A 24,630-nucleotide genomic window follows, 5' to 3' on the forward strand; every position below is an offset into this window, starting at 1 on the left:
ACCACAGTGTCTAGGACAAGGGAAGGCCAGGTTCATAGGCCTAGAACTCAAGAAGACTGCTGGTGACATAGTCTAGAGCCCAAAGAGGGTCACAGGCCTCGCCGTCTAGAAACAGAAAAAAAGATGGAGTCGGAGAGCTATGGAAAAGCCAAGGGTTGTATGTTATAGAACCAGGAAAGCAGAAAATCTAGAACCAGAGGGCCCACAGGCCTCTAGAACCAGGGAAGACCCAAGGGCACACAATCTAGAACCAACAAAGATCAGGGGCTGCATGCAAGGAAGGTTCTGGATCTTGTCCAGAATCAGGGAAGAGAGAAAGTGGTATAGCCTAGGATGAGGGATGGCCAGGGGTTGTATGGTCTAAAAACAGTGAAGGAGGGTGTCAAGTATCCTAGGTCCAGAGGTCAGAGGTTACCGGTCTGTTGAGTGGAGGAAGTTGCTGGCTATCCCTCAAATAGGAAGATGACAAATGCAATCATTACTGAGGCAAGGCTGGGCCTCGCAAGAAGCCAGGAGCAAAAAGGGCGGGCTGAGCTGGGAGGCTGAGACTCTGCAAGTTGCTTGGGGTGAGATCTGGCTCAGAGTCTCCCCGCAGTTGTCACTGAGGAAGGCAAAGATCGGAGTCCCACATTGCTGTGGACCCTGTGCAACTCAGAGTGACTGATCACCTTCTTGTGAAGAGGACAAAGTGAAGAGATAAAAGAGGAATGGGTGGGGGTGGGGTGTGATTACAGTCATCCAAGCTCCATGAAACCAGGATCAGAGACGGATCCCTGACTCCCCCAACCCCTCATCTCCCCAAATAAAGCAAAGAGAGTCAGAGAAAGGGCTGGTGAGGTAACCAATTATGGAGAACCCCAAAGGAAGTCCTGAGGAGGTAGAGGGGGGGTCCCACACCCCCTCCCAGAGGTCACTGAGCTGAGAGCACCTAAGAAGCCTCCAACTGGGTGAAGGCAGACAGTTGGGGCAGGGGAGGCAACTGAGGTAGGACTGAGGCTGACTGGGGTGGGGGGCACTCAGAGGAGAGAGGCCCCGTCCTGGGTGTGGGCTGTCGGTGTGGAGTGTGGCTGAGTTCTTTCTGGGGTAGAAGAAGGGAGCTGAGAGGAGGGCTGACTCAGTGGGCCTGGGCTAAGCCTGCTGCTGGTGGAAAGTGGTTCTTGGCTTGCATAGTTTCCTCACGCTGGTAGAGAGCGAGCAGCGAGGGAGCTAGGCCTGCAGAGAAAGGAAAGACCAATCAGGAGAGAATTAGCACCCAACCATATATGCGCACTCACATCTAAAAGCAGGAAGGCAGGCTGGCAAGGTGGCTCAGTGGGTAGAGGTGCTTGCTGCAAACCCTGACAATCTGAGTTCGAGCCCCAGAGACCACCTGAGGCTTCAAGGAAAGCCAAGGCTTTTGGTGGCTGCAGGAGGATGATCACCATAAAAAGACAACCGCCTGGAAAGGTTGCAGAACCAGTCCTCCCCCCCCCCCCCCCCCCCACAGCTGCAAGGGGGAGGTGTTTTGTTTCTTGAGCAGGTACTATGTGAATTCTACCCATGCAGTGCCTCCACAATTCATTTCTCTAAACAGGCCCTCTGCGTGAGAACAGTAGTCATAGGTCCCCACGTATGCATAGGGGGAGCTGAGGTTTCACAAGCAGCCGTCCCAAAGCCACATGGCTGGGAATTGCCCTGTGGAGTTATTTCAACTTGGCCAAGTTCCGAAGTGGAACCCTATCTGGGTCTAGGAGACCTTGGCTTCCACCCCAAGGGGTGGTAAATTCTTACCCTCCTTAGGGTCTCTCTTTCTCACCACAGGGCTGTGGGCACTCTTTGCATTGGATAGTTTTGTGTCTCCTTGACACAAGCTAAAGCCACCTGACATTAGGGAACCTCTCTTGAGAAAAATGCCTCCCTAAGACTGGGCTGTAGGCAAACCTGTAGGGTATTTTCTCAAATAGTGATTGATGGGGAAGAGTCCAGCCCATTGTGGGTGGGGCCATCTCTGGGCTGTGGGGAGAGGGAGGGTGTCCTGAATTGTAGAAGAAAGCAGGCTGAGCAAGCCAGGAGAAGCAAGCAAGTAAGCACCAGCAGTCCTCCATGGCCTCTGCATCAGTTCCTGCCTCCAGGTTCCTGCCCTGCTTGAGTTCCTGCCTTGACTTCTCTCAGTGATGGGAAGTGAACGTGTAAGTGAAATAAACCCTTTCCTCTCCAACTTGCTTTTGCTCATGGTGTTTCATCACAGAAAAAACAAAACGAAACAAAAAACTAACTAGGGGGCTGGAGAGATGGCTCAGAGGTTAAGGGCACTGACTGCTCTTCCAGAGGTCCTGAGTTCAATTCCCAGCAACCACATGGTGGCTCACAACCATCTATAATGAGATCTGGTACCCTCTGGTATATCAAATAAATAAATAAATAATAAATAAATCTTTTTTTTTTTTTTTTTTTTTTATGGTTTTTTGAGACAGGGTTTCTCTGTGTAGCCTTGACTGTCCCAGACTCACTTTGTAGACCAGGCTGGCCTCGAACTCACAGCGATCCGCCTGCCTCTGCCTCCCGAGTGCTGGGATTAAAGGCGTGCGCCACCACGCCCAGCTAAAATAAATAAATCTTAAAACAAAAACAAAAAAACCCTAACTAAGTTGCCCTCCTTCACCCTCTCCTAAGGCGACCCCGCCTTTCTCTCAGTCATTTCTGGAACCATCAGGGAGGAAGCAGCCTGAAGTTTCTGTACACCCAGACTGTATGACTCACCCAAGGACTCACGCGAATCCAGCAGCGGGGTTCTGGGATCCTGCTGGTTCCCTGGGAGTTGTCGACCTTGCAGGAGGAAACTCTGGGGAGTGAGGGAGACAAGAGTTGTCACCATTACCATCATCATCAGGGTTCAGTATCAGTGTGTCACCGTTAATGCCATCATCAGTACCACGGCGGCCATCGTCATCATCATCCTCAGCCTCATTGTCCCATCAGCTCTGTTGGCATCAGCATTTCAACTCTATCAGCAGCACCAACACCACAACTATCGTCACCGCCATCGTTTATCATCATTGTTACCATTATGAGCATCAACAGCATCCTTAACATCATGAGCCCCATTGTTGTCATTGTCATCATCACCACAGTTATCGTCACCACCACCACCATCACCACCACTACCCTCATCACCATCACTACTACCACCATCACCACCATCATCCTCATCACTATAAGCAGCACGAACATAACTGTCATCACCAGCAGCATCAGCAGCATCAGCAGCAGCAGCATTGTTACCATTATTAGCATCAACATCACCATCATCCTCATCACTATAAGCAGCACGAACATAACTGTCATCACCAGCAGCATCAGCATCAGCATCAGCATTGTTACCATTATTAGCATCAACATCACCAGCATCCTCAACATCATAAACCCCATTGTTCTTGTGGTCATCATCACCACCACCACCATCATCATCACTACCACCACCACCACTATCATCATCATCATCATCATCAAGTTTCCGACAAGACAGTATGGTGCAGTGGTTCATCGGAGTCTGGTGGGTACCAGTCATTTGAAAGACTTTGGGAGAAATCACTGTTCCGGACATCCTCTGGGTGGGCCTTCCTCCTTTCTTTGCCTCTGTGCCCAAGAAGGCTGAGCTCACTACTGTACAATTGTGCTATGTTTTTCCTGCTGGATTCTGCAGGCAGGGGGCAACCCTTGCACGTGGGAAGAAGAAGGTAGCATTCTAACCGCTTCCCTGCTGGCCTGCTGTGGGTTGGCTGAGGAACACTCTAGAAGGTGTTAGCCCAGAATGGCTAGGTGCAGTGCCTGCTCCAATGCTATGGCAGCTCTCTGGACCGTACACGCTGTACTCACACCATCGACAGTGCCACCATTAAATTCCTCTCAGCAGCCCACCTAAGTGTGCTATCTAGACTGACTGATAATGACAGTTTAATTCTCCCATGTAATTGTCTCACCACAACCATATTTATTATCATCATTATTAAATACTACTAAGCTATACTCTTGAGGATTAAATAAGTTAATCGTGTGAGGTACTTAGTGTAACTAGGATCCGCACACAGTAAATGTGAGTTATTGGTGTTATTGGCCACGCCCTTCACATTCAAATAGTTCTTGCAGCTGAGAAAGTCTGTGGGAGATAAGGAGGCATTGTGGAAGTCATACAACCCAGGGGGCGCTTTAAGAAATGAGCCAGAGGGGGCTGGAGAGATGGCTCAGCGGCTAAGAGCACTGACTGCTCTTCCAGAGGTCATGAGTTCAATTCCCAGCAACCACATGGTGGCTCACAACCATCTATAATGTGATCGGATACCCTCCTCTGGCCTGCAGGTGTGCATGCAGGCAGAGCTCTGTGTACATAATAATAAATAAATAAATCTTAAAAAAAAAAAAAAAAAAAAAAGAAATGAGCCAGATTGAGCCGGGTGTGGTAGCGCACGCCTTTAATCCCAGCACTCGGGAGGCAGAGGCGGGCGGATCGCTGTGAGTTTGAGGCCAACCTGGTCAACAAAGTGAGTCCAGGATGGCCAAGGCTACACAGAGAAACCCTGTCTCGAAAAACCAAAAAAAAAAAAAAAAAAAAAGAAATAAGCCAGATTTTGCTGTTGTGCGCAATGCAATGGATTCTTTTTCCCCTCATATTGTTTTTTTGTTTGTTTTTTGAGGCTGACCTCCATCGGCTTTAGTCCTCCTGCCTTAGTCTCCCTAGGGCTGGGCTTGTGGCCATGGCCCACATACTTGCCTCTAGCGTTTACTCTTTAGACCCTACAGTGATACTCCAGACCTGAGGCTGCTCTTACTTTGGAGCGGGCAGCATGGGAACAGAGAAGATTCCAGCTCGTGTGATGAACTGCCTCACTCCCCTGAACTACTTCATGGCTCTTCTTGGCATTAGCCATGGATTTGCAAAGTCATTTCATGCCCATTGGCAGCCCTTAGAGGATCAAGGTCCGGTCTCTAGCTGGAGCATTGATCTCCCATCTGACCTTCAGCCAGCCCCTGGCCCTGGATGGTTTTCCCGTTTATAAAACAGGAGGTTTGAAATCTGCTGGGTACAGAGGGTTGGAGAAGCCCTCCCCTCCCCCACCGGCCACCACAACCCCAAGTCTATAAACCTACCAGGCTGAGGGGAGGCAGCAGGAAGCTTCCAGGTTCTAGTCTGGGGGTCCGCTTGGGGGGCTTGGTTTCCAGCAGCTCCACCCCTTTGTCCTCTGTGCTCTGGGCCAAGGCCCTGTAGAGAAACAGGCAAGGCTCTCACAACACAGCAAACCCAGGCAAGGGTGGGTACCTGTGTCTTGGAAGCCGATGCCCTTCCCCGCACAACTGTTTATTTCTTTTTTTTTTTTTTTTTTTTAATTTTTTAAAAAAATATATTTATTATGTATACAGTGTTCTGCTTGTATGTACACCTACAGGCCCGAAGAGGGTACCAGATCTCATTGTGGATGGTTGTGAGCCACCATGTGGTTGCTGGGGATTGAACTCAGGACCTCTGGAAGAGCAGTCAGTGCTCTTAACCGCTGAGCCATCTCTCCAGCCCCAAACTGTTTATTTCTTACACCCATGCCTACCAGTCCACCCATCCATCTACTGAGCATCCTCTCATTCATCTGCATGGCAGGACGTGTCACTTTCTTCACAATGAAACTCCCCCCACCCTGTTTCCCTCCTACCCCTGTCTATCCAGTCGCCCATCTCTCCATCCTATTCCCCAGCTACTCATTCGCTCTATTCATCCATCCATCCGCTCACCCGTTCATTCGTGCATACATTTATTCATTCGCTCACTCATCCAGCCTTCTGCCCTCCTACTCATCCCTCTGGTGGTCCATCTATACCTCCATTCATCTACTGATTAATGCATTCTTTGAAGATCCGTGCAGACATCCATTCATCTAGCCATGGAGCCCTTCCATTTATCCACCTACCCACTCATCCAGCTAACCTCCCCTTCACCTTCCAGCCCCCATCCACTTATCTATCGATACTTTTTAATCTACCCATTCAACCATTTACCTACCCACCTGCCCATTCACTAAGTCCCCCTCCCCCAACCTTTCTAACTACCCATCCATCCATCCACCTCCTCACAGTGACAATAGTGCTCAGCACTAGAGAACTTGCCAAGAACCCATCAGTGAGGGGGATGGGAGTATGGCTTAATAGCTGAACACCTACCTAGAGTCCCCTAGTGAGGGGCTGAGTTATGTCACCTTAAACATGTGACTGAGGTCTCTGAACTTGTGGATTCTAGGTAAGCACTCTACCACTGAGTCACGCCCCAGCCCCTCACTGGAGGATTCTAGGCAGGGGCTCTACCACTGAGCCACACCCCCAGCCCCTCACTGGGGGATCCTAGGAAGGGGCTCAACCTCTGAGCCACACCTCCAGCCCCTCACTGGGGCATTCTAGGCAGGGACTCTACCACTGAACCACGCCCCAGCCCCTCACTGGGGGATTCTAGGCAAGGGCTCTCCCACTGAGCCACGCCCCAGCCCCTCACTGGGGCATTCTAGGCAGAGGCTCTACCACTGAGCCAAGCCCCAGCCCCTCACTGGGGGATATTAGACAGGGCCTCTACCACTGAGCCACGCCCCCAGACCCTCACTGGGGCATTCTAGGCAGGGCCTCTACCACTGAGCCACGCCCCAGCCCCTCACTGGGGAATTCTAGGCAGGGCCTCTACCACTGAGCCACACCCACAGCTCCTCACAGGGGGATCCTAGGCAGGGCCTCTAATACTGAGCCACACCCCAGCCCCTCCCTGGGGTATTCTAGGCAAGATCTCTACTGTGGGGCTATATTTCCAGCCCTAATTTCTTCTCATTGTAACAAAACCAGTCACTAAGTCATACATAAACGTGTCTGTCCTAATGCTCGACTCCTCACTGCTATGGGACTTGGGTAAATGAAGAGAGCAGTGGAGGGGGCTCCATTAGGGAGGACAGCCAGGTAAAGGGCTACAGAGGTTATAATTAACCTGCCATATGCTGGGAACATGGAGGGCCTGGCTGGAGAGATAAGAACTGGACACACCCTGAGGGATGGAGCGGATGCAGGGACATTCTAAAGATTTATTTATTTATTAACTATATAGTTTTTTGCTTGCATGTACATCTGCACTTCAGAAGCAGGCACCGGATCTCATTATAGATGGTTGTGAGCCACCATGTGGTTGCTGGGAATTGAACTCAGGACCTTTGGAAGAGCGGGGCAGTGCTCATAACCCCTGAGCCATCTCTCCAGCCCATGCAGGGACATACTATATACCTGTGTTCTGTCTCCCTTTCGCTATGTCTCACCTCTTCCGAGTTCCAGGCATCAGGGAGGCTGTGGGGGGATCCCTCCTGGAGGGGCTGGAACAGTTCAGTCGTGGGTCACTCCCCCAGCGGGGCAGCAGGGAGGGCTCAGGGATGGGGGGTGACAGGCCATGGAAACTCCGAGCGCGGGGCCTGCGGGCCACCCTAGAAGGTCTGCGGTAGGCTCTGGGCAGTTGCTCGCTGGAGTTGAGCTGGAAGTCGTCATCCATGGAGATGTAGGGAGCCAGCATCTCCAAGTCCAGAGTGTCAGGGTCCTGTAAGTGGGGCAGGAGGGAGTTTACAGCAGGGGGCATGGGGGGGTCCTAGGCTGGTTTCTGGGTGCTCACTTTTCTGAGGTGTTCACCTGAATGGTGAACCTTTTCCTTATCTCTCAAATGGGTACAAGGACTGTGGTAGTCAGTTCCCAAGGTGCCTCAGGATCCTCTCTGGGTACAGGCCCCTTCCAGAGAGCAGGTGGCCTGGGTATAAAAGGACATGACTCTGCGTGGCTTTTGCCTTGAGCTGTAAGGCAGGACAACTGTGATAGCTGTCATTTGTGTCACCGTTTGCCTCTGTGTGTCTCTCTCTTTCTATGTCTTTGTGTCTCTGCCTCTGACCCTGTCTTTCTTTCTTTTTTTTTGTTTTGTTTGTTTGTTTGTTTTGTTTTTTGAGACAGAGTCTCTGTGTAGCCTTGGCTGTCCTGGACTCTCTTTGTAGACCAGGCTGGCCTCGAACTCACAGTGATCCACCTGCCTCTGCCTCCCGAGTGCTGGGATTAAAGGCGTGCGCCACCACGGCCGGCCTGTCCCTGTCTTTCTATTGCTTTGTTCTTTATCTCTTCTTCTCTCTGTATCTATTTCTTTCTTTTTTTTTTTTAAAGGTGTATTTATTAAAAAAAAAAAAAAAAGGTGTATTTATTTATTATGTATACAATGTTCTGCCTGCCAGAAGAGGGCACCAGATCTCATTATAGATGCTTGTGAGCCACCATGTGTTGCTGGGAATTGAACTCAGGACCTTTGGAACAACAGTCAGTGCTCTTAACCTCTGAGCCATCTCTCCAGCCCTCTGTATCTATTTCTATGTTTGTCTCTCGCGCTCTCTGTCAATCTCCCCTTTCTGTGTGTGTGTCTCTCTCCCCCTTCTTCATCTCTGTCTCCTCCTCCCCTTCCTCTTCCTTCTTTTGGAGTTTTGAAACAGAGTTTCTCTGTGTAACAGCCCTGGCTGTGCTGGGCTCACTTTGTAGACTAGGCTGGTCTCGAACTCACAGAGATTCGCCTCCCAGAGATCTGCCTGTCTTTGCCTCCCAAGTGCTGAGATTAAAGTCGTGGGCCACCACACCTGGCCATCTCTATCTCTTCTTAACTCATTTCTTCGTCTTTCTATCCCCTTGTCTCTCCCTCTCCTCATCTCTTTCCATCTTTCCTCTTCTTGTCTCGGTGTCTTTCCAAGTCTCTGTCTCTGTGTAGATGCTTGTTTCTGTGTCTCTTTCTCTGGCCCTGCCCCCTCTCATACCTTGACTGTCTCTATCATATTCTCTCTCTGTGTCTCTGTGTCTCTGTCTCTCTCTGTTTTCTTGAGACAGGGTTTCTGTGTGGCCCTGGTTGTCCTGGAACTCATTCTGTAGACCAGGCTGGCCTTGAACTCAGAGATCTGCCTGCCTCTGCCTCCCAAGTGCTGGACTTAAAGGCGTGCGCCACCATTTGCAAGGCCTGTCTCTCTTTATGTCTTCCTCTCTGCTCTTTTGTCTTCCTGTTCCCATCCCCATCCAATGAAACAGTGATCTATCTATCTATCTCTCTATCTATCTCTCTATCATCTGTCTGTCTATCTATCAATCATCTACCTATCTATCATCTATCTATCCATCCATCCATGCATTTATCCATCCATCCACCCACACACACATCCATCACCTATCTATCCATCCTTCTATCTATCCCCGAATCCATCCAGCCTTCTGTAAAGCCAGATAAGCTTTACAGGACCCCTCCCTGCCGGTCCTCACCTGAGCTGTATCTTGATCCTTCTCGGAAGTCTTGGTTTTCCGGGCAGTAGAGAATCTGTGTGCATTCTCCAAGCCCGCAATCAACTGATCTGGGAGATCAGCCTGGTGGGAAACAGAGCAGAGTCACTGAGTCTGAGGAGGAGATGACAGGAAGAGCTTGGGTTGAGGTAGTGCTCTTAAGCTGGAGCTTGCACAGGGTCAGATGGCAATACAAAGGTGGTTTGTTTGTTTGTTTGCTTGTTTTGTTTTGAGACATTATCTCACGCAGTTCAAGGTGTCACAATGTAGCTGAGGAGGATTTAGAACATTTGATCTTCCCCTGCCTCCAGTTCCCAAATTCTGGCATTACAGATGGTGCCCCTTCATTCTGAGCTTATATTTGTTTATTTGTTTGTTATCTTAAGGCAGGGTCTGCGATGGTTAGCTGTTATTGTCAGCCTGCCACAACCTCACCTATGAAGGGAGATTATCTATGCTGAGTTGGCCTGCGGGTATGTAAGTGGGTGTTGTTCTTGTGGTAATTGAGGTAGGGGCTGGAGATATTGCTTGGTAGTTAAAATTTTTTTTTGTTGCTTTCCCAGAGGATCCAGGTTTGATTCCTAGCAGCCAGCCACGTGATGGCTCAAAACCAGCCACAACTCCAGTTCTGGGGGATCTGATGCCCCATTCACACCTGCCACAGGAAGGCTGGGCAGTGGTGCATGCCTTTAATCCCAGCACTCGGGAGGCAGAGGCAGGTGTATCGCTGTGAGTTCGAGGCCAGCCTGGTCTCCAAAGCGGGTCCAGCACAGCCAAGGCTACACAAGAGAGACCCTGTCTCGGAAAACCAAAAAACAAAAAATCCACCTGCTACAGGCATCAGGCACACATGTGGTACACACACACACACACATGCAGATCACACACACAATCACACTTTAAACTTAATTGATGTGAGAAGACCCCAGCCTACTGTGGGTGACACCATTCCTTTGTCAGGGGTCCTGAGCTGTATGATGGAGAAACGACGCTGCACACAAGAAAGCAAACAGTCACTCATTTCTCTCTGCCCTGACCATGGATGTGGTGTGACCCATTGTCTCAAGCTCTTGTCATTGTGACCTCCCTGCAACGGTAAAATAATACCTGGAACTGCAAGTCAAAAGAAACCCTTTTTCTCCTAAGTTACTCTTTTGAGTGGGAGGGAGAGAGAGAGAGAGAGAGAGAGAGAGAGAGAGAGAGAGAGAGAGAGAGAGGAGAGAGAAGAGAGAGAGAGAGAGAGAGAGAGAGAGAGAGAGAGAGAGAGAGAGAGAGAGAGAGAGAGAGAGAGAGCGCGAGCGAGCGCCCACAGGGTCCAGAAGAGGTCGCTGTTGGAGCCTCCGGAGCTGGAATTAACAGGTGGTTATGAGCCATCCAGGATGGACGCTGGGAACCAAACTCTTGTGATCTTCCAGAGCAAGCACCCTTAACCACTGAACCACTTCTCCACGCCCCTTTGTCAGGATAGTTTGTCACAGCAACGAGGGTCTCATTCCAGGCTGCTCTGGAGCTCACTATATAGCTAAGGCTGACCTTGAACTCTTAGGGGTTCAGCCTCCCAAATTGCTGGTATTACAGGTGTGCACCTCCATGCCTGGCTGTTTGATTTCTGAGACAAGGTTTTGTTTTGTTTGTTTGTTTGTTTGGTTTTTGGTTTTTTGAGACAGGGTTTCTCTGTGTAGCCTTGGCTGTCCTGGACTCCCTTTGTAGACCAGGCGGGCCTCGAACTCACAGCGATCTGCCTGCCTCTGCCTCCTACGTGCTGGGATTAACGGCGTGCGCCACCACCGCCCGGCGAGACAAGGTTTTATTGTGTAGTTTAGGCTGTCCCTAAACTCATCCCACCTGCCTCGGGTGCCCAAGTATGTGTCACTATATCTGTCTTGTAGCCCCCATCCTAGAGAAAGCCTATATCCTCCCTAAGACGCAGAAATTGAGAACAGAGAGCAGTAAGGCCTAAGCCAGAGGCCCCAAGCAGCACGGGGTTCTGCATGCTCAGACAGGTGACAACTGTTTACCGGAAGAGGACTTCGGGATCTCCGTGTAGCTTGTGGGGCGCTGGGGGTGGCGGCTATGGGAGGCCCATCCAGGATGGGTGCCATGAGGCGGCGCAAGTCTGGACTACAGAACCGGCGAGGGTCAGCAGCCAGAGAGGCCTCGGTCAGGGCTGGAGGGTGCAGGAACGCCAGGATCCGGGGGGCAGGAGGGTCTGCAGGATGAACGGAACACAGCGGCGTGGTTACACAGGGCTGAAGGCCAGACAGACCCGGTCCGGTTGGGCTAAGCCTAGAGGGTGCTGGCGACCTTTACAGCAGCACACCAGGCTGGCCATTGCGTTTGCTGCTGGACAGGAGTAGCAAGCAGAAAGGCCTTATTTTGGGCCATTTCACAACCAGGTTGCTGTGGGGGTCCTTGGGGGGTTGGGGTAGGGGTGGGGAGAAGGGCCCAGTTATTGCCCACAGCGCCTGGCCATTCAGTTCCTGGGTGTTGAGATTGGTGACATGCCCCCACCCCAACGCCTTATTCCCCCCCACCCCCCTCCACCCCACCCTCACCCCTGGCCCAAGGAGTAGGGGAGTGTGAACTGCAGGGAACCACAGTGGGAGGAGGGGAAGGGGGACAGGAAACTCAAGCATTCATCTCACTGGTGGACATAAGGGGGGGAACTGGAGGGAGAAGCAGCATCCCCCCTCGCCCCGCCTTCTCCCCCCGCCCCCCCCAGGAAGTCGGTGTGCTCTGGCTGGAGAGTGACAAGGGGAAGAGAGGTAGCAGACATGTCCCCAGGGGGCCTGGTGAGGCCCTGTGAAAGCCTTTGACCTTTCTTCTGGGAGTCTTGAGGACGCAATGGCCTCTACCCATACCTAGACCGTTGCCAGGGTTACCCTTCTGCGAGGAGGTACCCCGCTGAGGGGGTCTGCGAGTGTGTTGCTCTGTCTGTTCCAGGGACAGCACCACTCCAGTCTCTTCAACGCGGCTGGGGGGGGGGGGGGGCGGAGGGGGAGGGGCAAGGCAGAAAAAAGAGCGGGAGTCAGAGAGGGTCCTTCCTCGTGCCCACCCCCCCCCCCAGTCCCCCCAGTTGCTTCCAGTGCCTTCTACAGAGGCCATTTCACCCAGGGGCTAAAGAAAATTTGCCAGACAACAAATTTCCCACACTGTAGTCTCACCAGGATTTATTTTGTTTTATTTGAGATGAGTCTCATGTAGCCCAGGCTGGCCTCAGACTCAATGTGTAGTAGCTATTTGAGATGAGTCTCATGTAACCCAGGCTGGCCTCAGCTAAGGGAGACTCAACCTGTAATGGTAGTTATTTGTCGGTTTGTTTGTTTATTGTGCTGGGGATTGAACCTAGGACCTCAAGCATGCTAGGCAAACTCTCTTCCACTGAGCTACGCCCCCTAGCTCCTGTAATGATGTTGAAAGGAACTTATAAGCCTGGAGTGGTGGAGCCAACATACTTGCAAGGCTGAGGCAGGAAGTTTGAGAGTTACAGGCTGGCAGGAGCTGCCACTAGGAGACCCTGTCAGGACAAGACGAAACAGAACATAGCATAACACTCGTTGCCACTGCCTGTAACCCCAAGACTTGAGAGGCTGAGGCAAGAGGGTCAGGGGCTCAAGATTAGTCTCAGCTACATAGTGAATTTAGTGTTGATCTGGTCTACTAAAGACTGGACTGGGTTAGCCGGCGTGGTGGTGCACGTCTTTAATTCCAGCACTTGGGAGGCAGAGGCAGGTGGATCGCTGTGAGTTCAAGGCCAGCCTGGTCTACAAAATGAGTCCAGGACAGCCAAGGTTACACAGAGAAACCCTGTCTCGAAAAACCCCAAAACAAACAAAACAAAACAAAAGACTGGGTTAAAAAAAAAAAAAAAAAAAAGACTGGGTCTCCGAAAAAAAAACTTAAAAAATTTTTTTTAACATATTCTTCATTACATTTCCAAATATGAAGAACTCATAGCTATATTTCTATGAATAAGCATTTATTTAAGAAGTTTCTATTCATAGACAGCATTTTCCTCAAGGGAACGGGTTTATAAATATACCCTCCTTCCCTCCCCCGCACCTCCCATCCCACAGTCTCTGGCTCTGGAGTCAACCCAAACGCTGCCTGGGTAAACCGGCTTTGGGGGAGTGGGTCTGAGGTTGAGAACCGTGCGTTCATTTGCATCTCATTAGCATAAGCCTCCTATAGAGCCGAACGCAGGTGGGGCTGGTGTGTTCTCAGGAGCTCATGGAGAAGTTAGTAGAATCTTTACCCTCGCTAAACCTGTCCTGGAGACATCGGTGTGAGCCAGCTGCCTTTATCCCCTTGAAAGACGCGGTATACACAGTGACACAGGCACACACTCGGTACACACAGACACGGAGGAACGCCTGCAGACACCGAACACGCACAAAACCCCTTATGCACTTGGTGTCATACATATGCATACAGGCTACGTGAGCCCATTCATTTTTTTTTCATCCTACGCACACCTCTTAGCTCACCGGCACCACACAGGGCTTGATAACAAGGACTCTGAAGCCAGCAGCTTGGGTTCAAGTCTCAGCTCAGCCATTTCTGGTGTTCTCCCACTGAGCTAACCCCCCCGCCCCCAGCTGTTCTCTCCCACGCAGGAGCTTGACCTCAGCCATTCCTCCAGCCCCTCACTGGGCCAATCTAAGCAGGAGCTCTAATCCAGATGTTACTAATCTGAATTACTAAAAATAAAAAACACGCAGCAGCGTAACATGTTGGCAAGCGTGCGGACCCCTGCGACTCCCATAGGCTGCTGAAGGGAATGCAAAAATGGCGCGGCACTGCGGAAACGGTTTGTCAGAGCCTTAGAACGTTAAAATGTATGGAAGGGTACGAGCCACCCATTCCTGGGTGTTTATGCAGGAGAAATGAAAATGTGCATTCTCACAAAACAGCACTTGGGAATGTTTACACTGGCTGTTTGTGTAAGTCCCCAAAGTAGGAAACAACCAAAGTCCCCTGGCCAGCCGGCGCATGGATGGTCCATTTTCTCCAGTGGCCACTCATCAGCATGGGAAAGGAACTGTTGGTTTGGACTTAGTGGCCCCTGTTTGTAGTCTCAGCACCTGGGAGGAGTCCCAGGCAGGAGGATTGCTATGAGTTTGGTTTTTGTTGTTGCTGTTGTCTTTGTTTTTCGAGACAGGGTTTCTCTGTGTAACAGCTCTCTGGTTGACCTGGAACTTGCTCTGTAGTCCAGGCTGGCCTCGAACTCATGGAGATCCACCTGCCTTTGTCTCCCAAGTGCTGGGATTAAAGGCTTGTGCCACCACCACCACCCGTGCTTTGAGTTTGAGATCAGCCTGGGCTACAAGATACATTTGTTACAAACAAACAAACAAACACAAAACAAAGAAGAGAGGCCATTGAGATGGCTCAGTGGGTAAACAGCCTGTTATACAAGCTCTGGTTCAATGTTGGCTCAATGCCGGGATCCCTAGTAGATGTGGGAGGAGCAAACAGCCCCCTCCGTTCAGAGACTGCAGACATTCACCACCTTGTCTGATGTCACATCGGTGTTAATTTCAGTCATCACTATCAGCCAGGTATTGTGGTATCTGCCAGGAATCCCCAGCACTTGGGACAGGAGGATTAGAACTTCAAGGTCATCCTCGGCTACAAAGTGAGTTTTGGGGCCAGCCTAGCCTACATGAGAGATCCTATCAAAATACCAATAAAAAAAAAATTTTTTTTTAATTAGCAAAGGGCCCTGGTAGTACACACCCTTAATCCTAACATTTGGGAGCAGAGGCAGGTATATGTCTGTGAGTTGGAAGCCATCCTGGTCTACATAAAGTTCCAAGATAGCTGAAGCTATATAGTTAGATCCTGTCTCAAAAACAATTTTTTTTTCTTTTTTTGAGATAGGGTTTCTCTGTGTAGCCTTGACTGTCCCGGGATCACTTTGTAGACCAGGCTGGCCTTGAACTCACACCGATCTGCCTGCCTCTGCCTTCTGAGTGCTGGGAATAAAAAATTTTTTTAAAAATTGAAATTTAAAATTAGCAGCCTGGTGGTGGTGGCATATGCCTTTAATCCCAGCACTCAGGAGGCAGAGACAGGTAGATCTCTGAGTTCGAGGCCAGCCTGGTCTACAGAGTGAGTTCCAGGGCAGCCAAGGCTACACAGGGAAACTCTGTCTCAAAACAAAAACAAAACAAACAACAGCAAAACGATAAAGCACCAAAAAGTACCCATATGGACACGGACACACATGTATATTCCTATGACCATATGTGTTCCACATATAGCACATACAAGCACATATGCATGCACAACACACAGGTCTGCTTGTGTAATACACACACACACACACACACACACACAGAGTTACTTTATACCTTTCTGCTCACCTGATCAAGAAGTGGACGCAGATGATACTTTCAGACTGGGGGCCCCGCCCCCCTGATACCACTGTTGCCTGAGTCTGAGTCCACAGATAGCCTCCGGTCCGGGCCAGGAAGCGGTACTGCCCCGTCACTGCCTGGCCCTTGCTCAGCACTGTGGAGAGGGTGGGTAGGGGTCAGGGCCAAAGCAGGGACACCTGGGGACACAAAGCTCAAGAAAGCTAGGATTACGGATAGGTCACAGAAGGTAGAAGTTCTGTGGGCTATGCAGGGGTTCAGGGGGAGATAGGAGTCCCACAAAGCCCTGGGCTTTTTGCTCAGGGGACCAGGAATTGCTGTCAGCAGAGGCCATGCAGCAGCTAGCTTGGACCTGGGGACACATTGGTGACATACACGTGTGGATGCTCCTGCTGACTGCATCGGAGTCCAGGGCGTGGATATATTCATAGGCAGAACATCCAATGAGGTCATCAGGGCTGTAGCCAGCGACTTCTGCGATCCTGGGGTAAAATGAAGAGGTGCCGGTCAAGGCCCAGACGGAGGGCAGGGTGGACGTCACAGACAACCCTGGCAAGATGAGAGGTAGGCAGCAACAAAAAGCCGAGGAAAGGGTAAGAAATAGATAAAGAAAATAGAGGGTGGCAGCTCAGGACGCTGAGGCAGGCTTGTGAATTTGAGGCTTAGGATACAGCAAGGCTCTATCTCAAAAAACAAAGGGTTCAGGGCATGGCTTAGTGGTAGAGCCTAATATCTCCCAGTGAGAAGCTGGGGGCATGGCTCAGTGGTAGAGCCCCTGCCTAGAATCCCCCAGTGAGGGGCTGGGGGCGTGGCTCAGGATAGAGTCTCTGCTTAGAATCCCCCAGTGAGGGGCTGGGGACGTGGCTCAGTGGTAGAGCCCCTGCCTAGAATCCCCAAGTAAGAGGGTGGGGACATGGCTCAGTGGTAGAGCCCCTGCCTAGAATCCCTCAGTGAGAGGCTGGGGACGTGGCTCAGTGGTAAAGCCCCTGCCTAGAATCCTCCAGTGAGGGGCTGGGGGTGTGGCTCAGTGGTAGAACCCCTGCCTAGAATCCCCAGTGAGGGGCTGGGGGCGTGGCTCAGTGGTTACAAGGGCAGAGACACAGCTAAAGACAGAGAGGGGGAGGGACGGAAGGAGGAAAGGGAGTAAAGAAAGAATGTGGAGGAGAGAGAGAGAGAGAGAGAGAGAGAGAGAGAGGAGAGAGGAGAGAGAGAGAGAGAGAGAGTGAGAGCGAGAGAGAGGAGAGAGAGAGAGAGAGAGAGAGAGGAGAGAGAGAGAGAGAGAGAGAGAGAGAGAGAGAGAGAGAGAGAGAGAGAGACTGACTTGGGCAGAACCAATGAGAGGAGATGTTGGGTGGGTGTGGTGCTGCACAAAGCCACTGCCCACCTCTCATCGCAGTACGTGAACTTCATGTCCAGGCTGTGGCGACTGAGAAAGGCCCCTCTGCCCAGGGGGGGCTCCAGACTGGCTGGGTGGGGGATGGCTTCACAGATAAGCACCAGGCATTGCAGGGGAGGCTCGGAGCGAGGGCTCCCGGCAGGGGAAGTCTGTGCAGGGGGCTTGTAGGCCCTCATATGTCCTGAGCAGTACAGCACCTTGGAGCAGTGAAGGTGGGGGGTGTTGTGAATACCCATCTTAGCCCTGGGCTACCCACGCGGTTGGGAGGCCTGTGTCTGGGTCCCATAGGGAACTGGGGAGAAAGGATTCTTATTTATTCTTGAAAGTTGCGAGGAGCTCTGGGATCTTCACTCCAACCCTCGGGAAACTTGGGACTTAATTCAGAAGGCTGAGGGCCTTTTCATCCTCACAGCCTGGCCCCGGGGTGGGGGTGGGGGGATTCAATTTCGTAGGTGCCCTAATGCCTTACTGGACTCAGCTTGAGCCTGGGAGACCCCAGATCCAACAGGGAGGGAGACTTTCAGGGGCCTGACCCACCCCACTGAGACCAGGTCCAGCCCACCTTCCAAGTGGCAGCTTTGAGGTTGAGCGTGCGCCCCCTGCTGGTGAGTGTGCTCTTCATACGCAAGGAAAAGTGGCGCTCAGTGGGGGCTTCTAGCTTTTTCTTGGACAGGGCTGACAAGACACGGAGAAAGGACAGGTCACTAAGCAATTGTTGAAGTCTCCCAGTCTCAGAGACAGCTTAACCGTTACAAGACGGTACTACTATTTTAGAGGACCCAAGTTTGGGTCCCAGAATCTATGCTCACAACCATCTGTAACTCCAAAACTCACTTCTGGCCTCTGACGTCATGTATAGTCATCCCCCACGCCTTCCTCCCTCCCCCACTTACAATAACATAAAATCTTTCTTTCTTCCTTTTTTTTTTTTTTTTTTTTGAGACAGAGTTTCTCTAGCCTTGGCTATCCTGGACTCATTCTGTAGACCAGGCTGGCCTTGAAGTCACAGTGATCCACCTGCCTCTGCCTCTTGAGTGCTGGTGTGTGCCACTACGTCTGGCAAAAACAAAATCTTAAAGTGTCCCCAGCCTCATCCCCAGATTTGGGATAGGGAACCAGGAGAGGGATCCCCCAAGGAAAGGCAGTCCCCGGGAAAGGGAGCCCCTGGGAAAGGGAGTCCCAGGAAAGAGAGTCCCAGGGAAGGGATCCCCCAAGGAAAGGCAGCCCCCGGGAAAGAGAGCCCCCCAGGAAAGGGAGTCCATTTTTCTCTCTGTAGATGTTCCAGACCAGGGAGCGGCGGCCTGGGTCAGTTTCCTACCCTGAAAGATGGGCACTCACTTGGCCTGGGGGTCAGCGCATCCTGGAGTTCTTCTTGGTCACAGGGATGGATAAAATCAAAGATACTATGTCCGATGAGCTCCAGCTGCGGGAGGGGCAAGGGTGGGGTGGGGTAGAGTGTGCAGGGGAGAGAAAACACATTTAATAGGACCCCTGGGTTCCTCCTGTTTCTGCTATCACTTCTGCCCCAAATCAGAAGTCTGGGTGATGCCATCAGCCTCCTCTGTCACTCATTCATTCATTAACCATTTATCAACACCTAATATTTAGTTGGATCCTTTCTTTAAAAAAAAAATTTTTTTTTTTAAATTTATTTGTTATGTATACAGTGCTCTGCCTGCATGTACACTTGCCTGCCAGAAGAGGGCGCCAGATCTCATTATAGAGGACTGTGAGCCACCATGTCATTGCTGGGAATTGAACTCAGGACCTTTAGAAGAGCAGGCAGTCCTCTTAACCTCTGAGCCATCTCTCCAGTCCTACTTGGACCCTTTCGAAATGATTGGACAGATCATAGATGGAGCCTTGCCTTTCAGAGCTCACTTTCAGGGGGGCAGAGGAGGAGGTGGTTTTTGTTGTTTTTGTTTTTTTGTTTTTTCGAGACAGGGTTTCTCTGTGTAACAGCTCTGGCTGTCCTACTCTCTCTGTAGGCCAGGCTGGCCTCGAACTCACAGAGATCCTCCTGCCTCTGCCTCCTAAGTGCTGAGATTAAAGGCGTGAGCCACCATTGCCTGGATGCTGGGGAGGTGTGTGTGTGTGTGTGTGTGTGTGTGTGTGTGTGTGTGTGTGTGTACGTGTAAATCCATCTTGGTGTGGTCACATAATGAGACTAGTTTAAAGACAGTGCCCTGAATAGTTTCTTTGAGGAGGCGACATTTGAACAAAACTATTGAGCTGGAGATATGGCTAAGCTGGTAGAATGCCTGCATACCAGGATGGGACACCAGACACAGCATCTGGGCATTGTGTCAAGCGCCTATAATCCCAGAAGTGGGGACATGGAGGCAGGAGGATCAGAAGTTCACGGTCATCCTTTGCTACATAGTGGGTTTGAGGCTAGCCTGGGCTATATGAGATGCTGTGTCAGTGGGACGTGGGGTGGGAGGGGGGGAGTGGGGAGGGGGGAGGGGGTGCTTCAACAAAGTAAGTCTGCAGCTCTCCAGAGTAAGAGAATTTTTTTCTTTTCTTTTTTCTTCTTTTTTCTTTTCTTTGAGACAGGGTTTCTCTATGTAGCCCTGGCTGTCCTAGACTCACTTTGTATACCAAGCTGGCCTCAAACTCACAGAGATCTGCCAGGCAGAGAATTCTTTAAAAATGGGAGTCACGCAGAGTAGGGTGACCCATGCCTTTAATCCCGACAGTCAGGAGGTAGGACCAAGTCGATCTCTGAGAGTTCCAGGCCAGCCTGATCTACGTACGGAGTTCTGGGCAAGCTAGGGCTACATAGTAGGACCCTGTCTCAAAAAAAAAAAAAAAAAAAAAAAAAAAGGCTGGGCGTGGTGGCGCACGCCTTTAATCCCAGCACTTGGGAGGCAGAGGCAGGTGGATCGCTGTGAGTTCCAGGCCAGCCTGGTCTACAAAGTGAGTCTAGGACAGCCAAAGCTATCAGAGAAACCTTGTCTCGAAAAACAAACAAACAAACAAACAAACAAACAAAAAAAGAAGGGGGTGGAGTAAGAGAGATAGGTCCCTTAGTTAAGAGCGCTTGCTGCTCTTACAGAGGACCTGGGTTAAATTCCCAGGACCCATATCAGGCAGGTGGCTCACAACTGCCTGTAATTTCAGTTCCAGGGGGATCCAACGCCCTCTTCTAGTCTCTGAGCACACTTGCAATGCATATGACACACACTTGTATACTCAAGATCTACCTACAATGCACACACTGCACGTACACACACATGCACGCACGTGCACTCGTGAACACACACACATACACACACATTCAGGGCCAGGGCCCCTCCACACCTCCCCCCACATACACATAAAATAGACAAATAAATCCTTTACCAGTAATAAAAAATAAAAACAGGAGTCACAAAGGCAAAGGCCCTAACTCACACCTCCTGGGCAGGTCCAAGAATCTGTCTGTTGTTTCAGTTTAGGAAGTGGGCTTGGTAGTGGGAGGAGGGGGACACAGATGAAAAGGTGCCCACAGTGGGATCCAACCCATTGGTGTCTAGAGGACACATCGTTCTTCCAATAACACGTGTAGCTAGGGTTTGATGGTTTGATTCTAGCACTTTATAGTTTGGTATTTTGGGGAAGTCACTGACTCTGAGAGCTCACACTCACAGAGGAATTGGTACCGGGAGGGGGTTATGTATCAGGGAGGAGGAACAGAGGTCCACTGCACAGCCATTTACATGAAAGAGAAAAAAAGAACACAAACTTTCTCACACAAGGTTTACTTTAAGGATGAATTAAAGTTAGTTCTAGTCCCCAAAATGTCTTGCCCACCTCCTCTTCTCCTGCCTGAGACTCGTGTCCACTCTCTGCTGATCCCCTAATGTCTAATTTTTATTTTTTTATTTTTTTATATGTCTAAATTTTCTAAGTCTATTGCCTGCCCGCCTTTCTTTCTTTCTTCCTTTCTTTTTTCTCTTGGTTTTTAGAGACAGGGTCTCTCTGTGTAGCCTTGGCTGTCCTGGACTCACTTTGTAGACCAGGCTGGCCTCGAACTCACATCGATCCGCCTGCTTCTGCCTCCCGATAAAGACGTGCGCTACCACGCCCGGCTCCTTTCTTGTGCCCTTAAAGGAAGAACTAAGACTGCGAGGGAAACCACTGTCATGAGTCACCCCTCCCCCACCCTCACCCTCTTCCCCTGCCTCACAAGCGGTGGGTGTGGGAGGCAGGGGGAGGGGCAGGGAGGTAGGGCAGGAACAGAGCAGGCAGCTCACCTGACTGAGGCCCAGGTGCTTGCTGACGTTTTCCGACAGGTAAGCCATGTCTCCCTCGGCGGTGAGCACCATGACGAAGCCCTCAAGGGCCTTCAGGTAGCAGGCGTCCAGCGGCTCTCCCCCTGTCCCCACCTGGTTCCACTCCCCTGGTGTCCAAGCCGCGGGGGGAGGAGGGGAGGATGGGGGCAGCTGTGGTCAGTCATGGATGTACTCTAGCTAGCTTCCCGCTGTCATTTCTCAACCAGATGAACTCATAGAAATGCCCAGGTCAAGCCGGGAGTGGTGGCGCACCCCTTTAATCCCAGCACTCGGGAGGCAGAGGCAGGAGGATCGCTGTGAGTTCGAGGCCAGCCTGGTCTACAAAGTGAGTCCAGGATGGCCAAGGCTACACAGAGAAACCCTATCTAAAAAAAAAAAAAAAAAAAAAAAAAAAAAAAAAAATCAAAAAAACAACAAACAAACAAAAAAGAAATGCCCAGGTCAGTGGGAGGAAATTCTAGGGGCTTGAAGTCCCAAGGAAGAAGACAAGGCACCACTAAGCTTTGGAAACAGGAACATGGACTCCCAGATGGGACAAACTCTCCCAAAGAAGCTAAGACTGAACTCTGAGGAGTTGTAATTCGAAGTGGCCTAGTGACCACAAACTCACTCCAGAGTTGTGGGTGAGTTTTCTAGAATTCGTGGGGGAAGATATGGGTGGCTTGCCAGAACACAGAATTCCATTTCATTTCATTTGTTTGTTTGGCTGTTTCCTGTGCACGGGGAGGTCAGAGGACAACTGACAGAATTCTTTTTTTTTTTTTCGAGACAAGGTTTCTCTGTGTAGCCTTGGCTGTCCTAGACTTGCTTTGTAGACCAGGCTGGCCTCGAACTCACAGTGATCCGCCTGCCTCTGCCTCCCAAGTGCTGGGATTAAAGGCGTGCGCCACCACGCCCGGCTCCAGAATTCTTTTTTTTTTTTTTTGGGGGGGGTTTTCAAGACAGGGTTTCTCTGTGTAACAGCTCTAGCTGTCCTGGGACTCACTCTGTAGACCAGGCTGGCCTCGAACTCACAGCGATCCGCCTGCCTCTGCCTCCTGAGTGCTGGGATTAAAGGTGTGCGCCACTATGCCGGGCAACTGACAGAATTCTAAAGAGGCAAAGTCTCTCCCAGAATTCTACAGGGTAAGGGAATTTATCGGGCAGAGCCTCCACAGTACAAGCTTGCCAATTTTCTAGGATTCTAAGGTTGGTGTGTGTGTGTTTGTGTGTGTATGTGTGTGTGTGTGTGTAGGTAGGGGTGGGGAGAGTGTAATTGCTTCTTTGTGTGGCTGCCAAGAGAATAAGAAATAGAACTAGAGGAGAGGGAAGAGGATGAAGAGAGACTTTCAATAAATTTTGAGGGAAAAAAAAAAAAAGAAAAGGTTGTAAAGCTTCCTGGGGTGGGCAAGGAGTAGCTGAGCCTGGTCACTATGTGAAGCTGAGGCAGAGGATGAAAAATTCAAGTCTTGCTTGGCCTACCAAGCCAGTTCAAGGCCACTTTTAATAACTTAGTAAGACCCTATGTCAAAATAAAACAGTAAAAAGAGGGCTGGGTATGTAGTTCAGTGGTAAATCCCCCACCTAGAATCCCCCAGTGAGGTGCTGGGGCATGGCTCAGTGGTAGAGCCTCTGCCTAGAATCCCCCAGTGAGGGGCTGGGGGTGTGGCTCAGTGGTAGAGCCCCTGCCTAGAATCCCCCAGTGAGGGGCTGGGGGTGTGGCTCAGGTGGAGAGTCCCTGCCTAGAATCCCCCAGTGAGGGGCTGGGGGCGTGGCTCAGTGGTAGAGCCCCTGCCTAGAATCCCCCAGTGAGGGGCTGGGGGTGTGGCTTAGTGGTAGAGCCCCTGCCTAGAATCCCCCAGTGAGGGGCTGGGGGCGTGGCTCAGTGGTGGAGTGCTTGGGCAATGCATTGCTCCTTGGATTTGGGCTCAATCTCCACTATGGCAAAAAAGAAAAGGAACACATAAATTGCCGATGTGGTGGCATAATCTTTTAATCCCAGCACTCAAAGGCAGGGTGAGTCGGTGGGTGGGGATGGGTGAGTAGAGGCCCTGGCAGATCTGTGTGTGCTCCAGGCCAGCTTGGTCTACATAGCAAGTTCCAGGCCTGGCCTGTCAGAGCTACACAGTGACATCCTGTCTCAAAAACAAACCAAAAAACCCAGCCAACCAACCAATCAACCAACCAACCAAAAAAAAAAAATATATATATATAGATATAGATATAGATATAGATATAAATATAGATATAGATATACCAAGCCTGATGCCTCAAGGGGCCTCCCTTAGATTCTAAGGGGTGGGGCCTCCCAAAGGCGGGGGGGGGGGGCGGTTGGGGGATCTCTCTTCCTGAACCAAGTGTTTCTATGGTCTGTCACTCGAAGCGGCTGGGTGGCCCAGAGCGCTGATTCCATGGCCAGGGAGGCGGGAAAGGCTTCCGGGGGCGGGGCCTCCACCCAGGGCAGTGTAGGAGGCGGGGCGTTCCGGCTCACCTGCAGCGCAGAGGCGGTGCATGCGCAGGTAGCTGATGGTGAGGCGCATGATGGAGGCCTTGTCCAGGTGCGCGCTGACGCCCCGCGCAAAGGGCAGTGTGTGTGCCAGCTGGTACAGCACCTCCGTCTCCTGGCTGCGCCGGCTGCGTGCCGCATCCCGCGACTTCTCCTTCCGCAGCTCGGTGCTCGACCTGTGGAAAGGAAGTTGCCCGTGACAGATTGTACGTGGGACACCTCCACTTGGGGTTCCGGCGACATCTCTGGGCCTGGCATCTTCTGCTCCCCTTTGGATTCCCTTCTGCTTGCCCCAAATTTTACCTGTCTTGGTCCCAGTCCATGTGGCCCTCCCTGCGGGACCTCGCTTCAGGCTTCTCCCCCAGGATGTGTGTCTAAGGCCCTCTGTCCTCTCCGGGGACTTAGCTGTAGCTCATTTCCCGAGCTAGAGACACCGCCTTAGGGGGACAGGGAGGCCTCCCTGTGGGAGGGGGTGGTAGAGTCCAATAGAAGAGATGCGGCACTGAAAACCCGAAGCCTGCCAGGCCCGCTTGACAGAGATATCTCAAAGTCTAAGGACTCACCAAAGGGGCCTTCAAGGGGGCAGGGCCCCACCAAGTGTGACACAGCAAACCAACCCCTGTGTTCTGCCCAGCACCTCTACCCTTTAATACACTTTAAATGCCTGACTTTTCCGAGGTGTGTGTGTGTGTGACAGAGAGAGAGAGAGAGAGAGAGAGAGAGAGGGATCCCAGTAATATTAGTATCTATCAATTATCCATT

The 24,630-nt window shown here is 51.1% G+C and overlaps 1 protein-coding gene across 1 annotated transcript; it reads right to left on the reverse strand.

The window, feature by feature from the left end:
• Positions 1-1,008: 1,008 nt before the first annotated feature.
• Positions 1,009-24,343, reverse strand: Hif3a (hypoxia inducible factor 3 subunit alpha). Its single transcript, XM_051162476.1, has 15 exons — positions 24,172-24,343; positions 23,854-24,044; positions 21,345-21,490; positions 18,445-18,529; positions 17,669-17,781; positions 17,095-17,303; positions 16,086-16,192; positions 15,699-15,846; positions 12,192-12,304; positions 11,349-11,539; positions 9,313-9,414; positions 7,308-7,579; positions 5,125-5,236; positions 2,740-2,821; positions 1,009-1,212 (listed from the first exon to the last, which is right to left on the reverse strand). Exons 1-15 carry the CDS (start codon positions 24,189-24,191, stop codon positions 1,115-1,117), a joined length of 1,989 nt encoding a protein of 662 aa, XP_051018433.1. The 5' UTR covers positions 24,192-24,343; the 3' UTR covers positions 1,009-1,114.
• Positions 24,344-24,630: the final 287 nt, after the last annotated feature.

This window comes from Acomys russatus, chromosome 19 (genome assembly GCF_903995435.1).
Source record: "Acomys russatus chromosome 19, mAcoRus1.1, whole genome shotgun sequence".
NCBI lineage: Eukaryota > Metazoa > Chordata > Mammalia > Rodentia > Muridae > Acomys > Acomys russatus.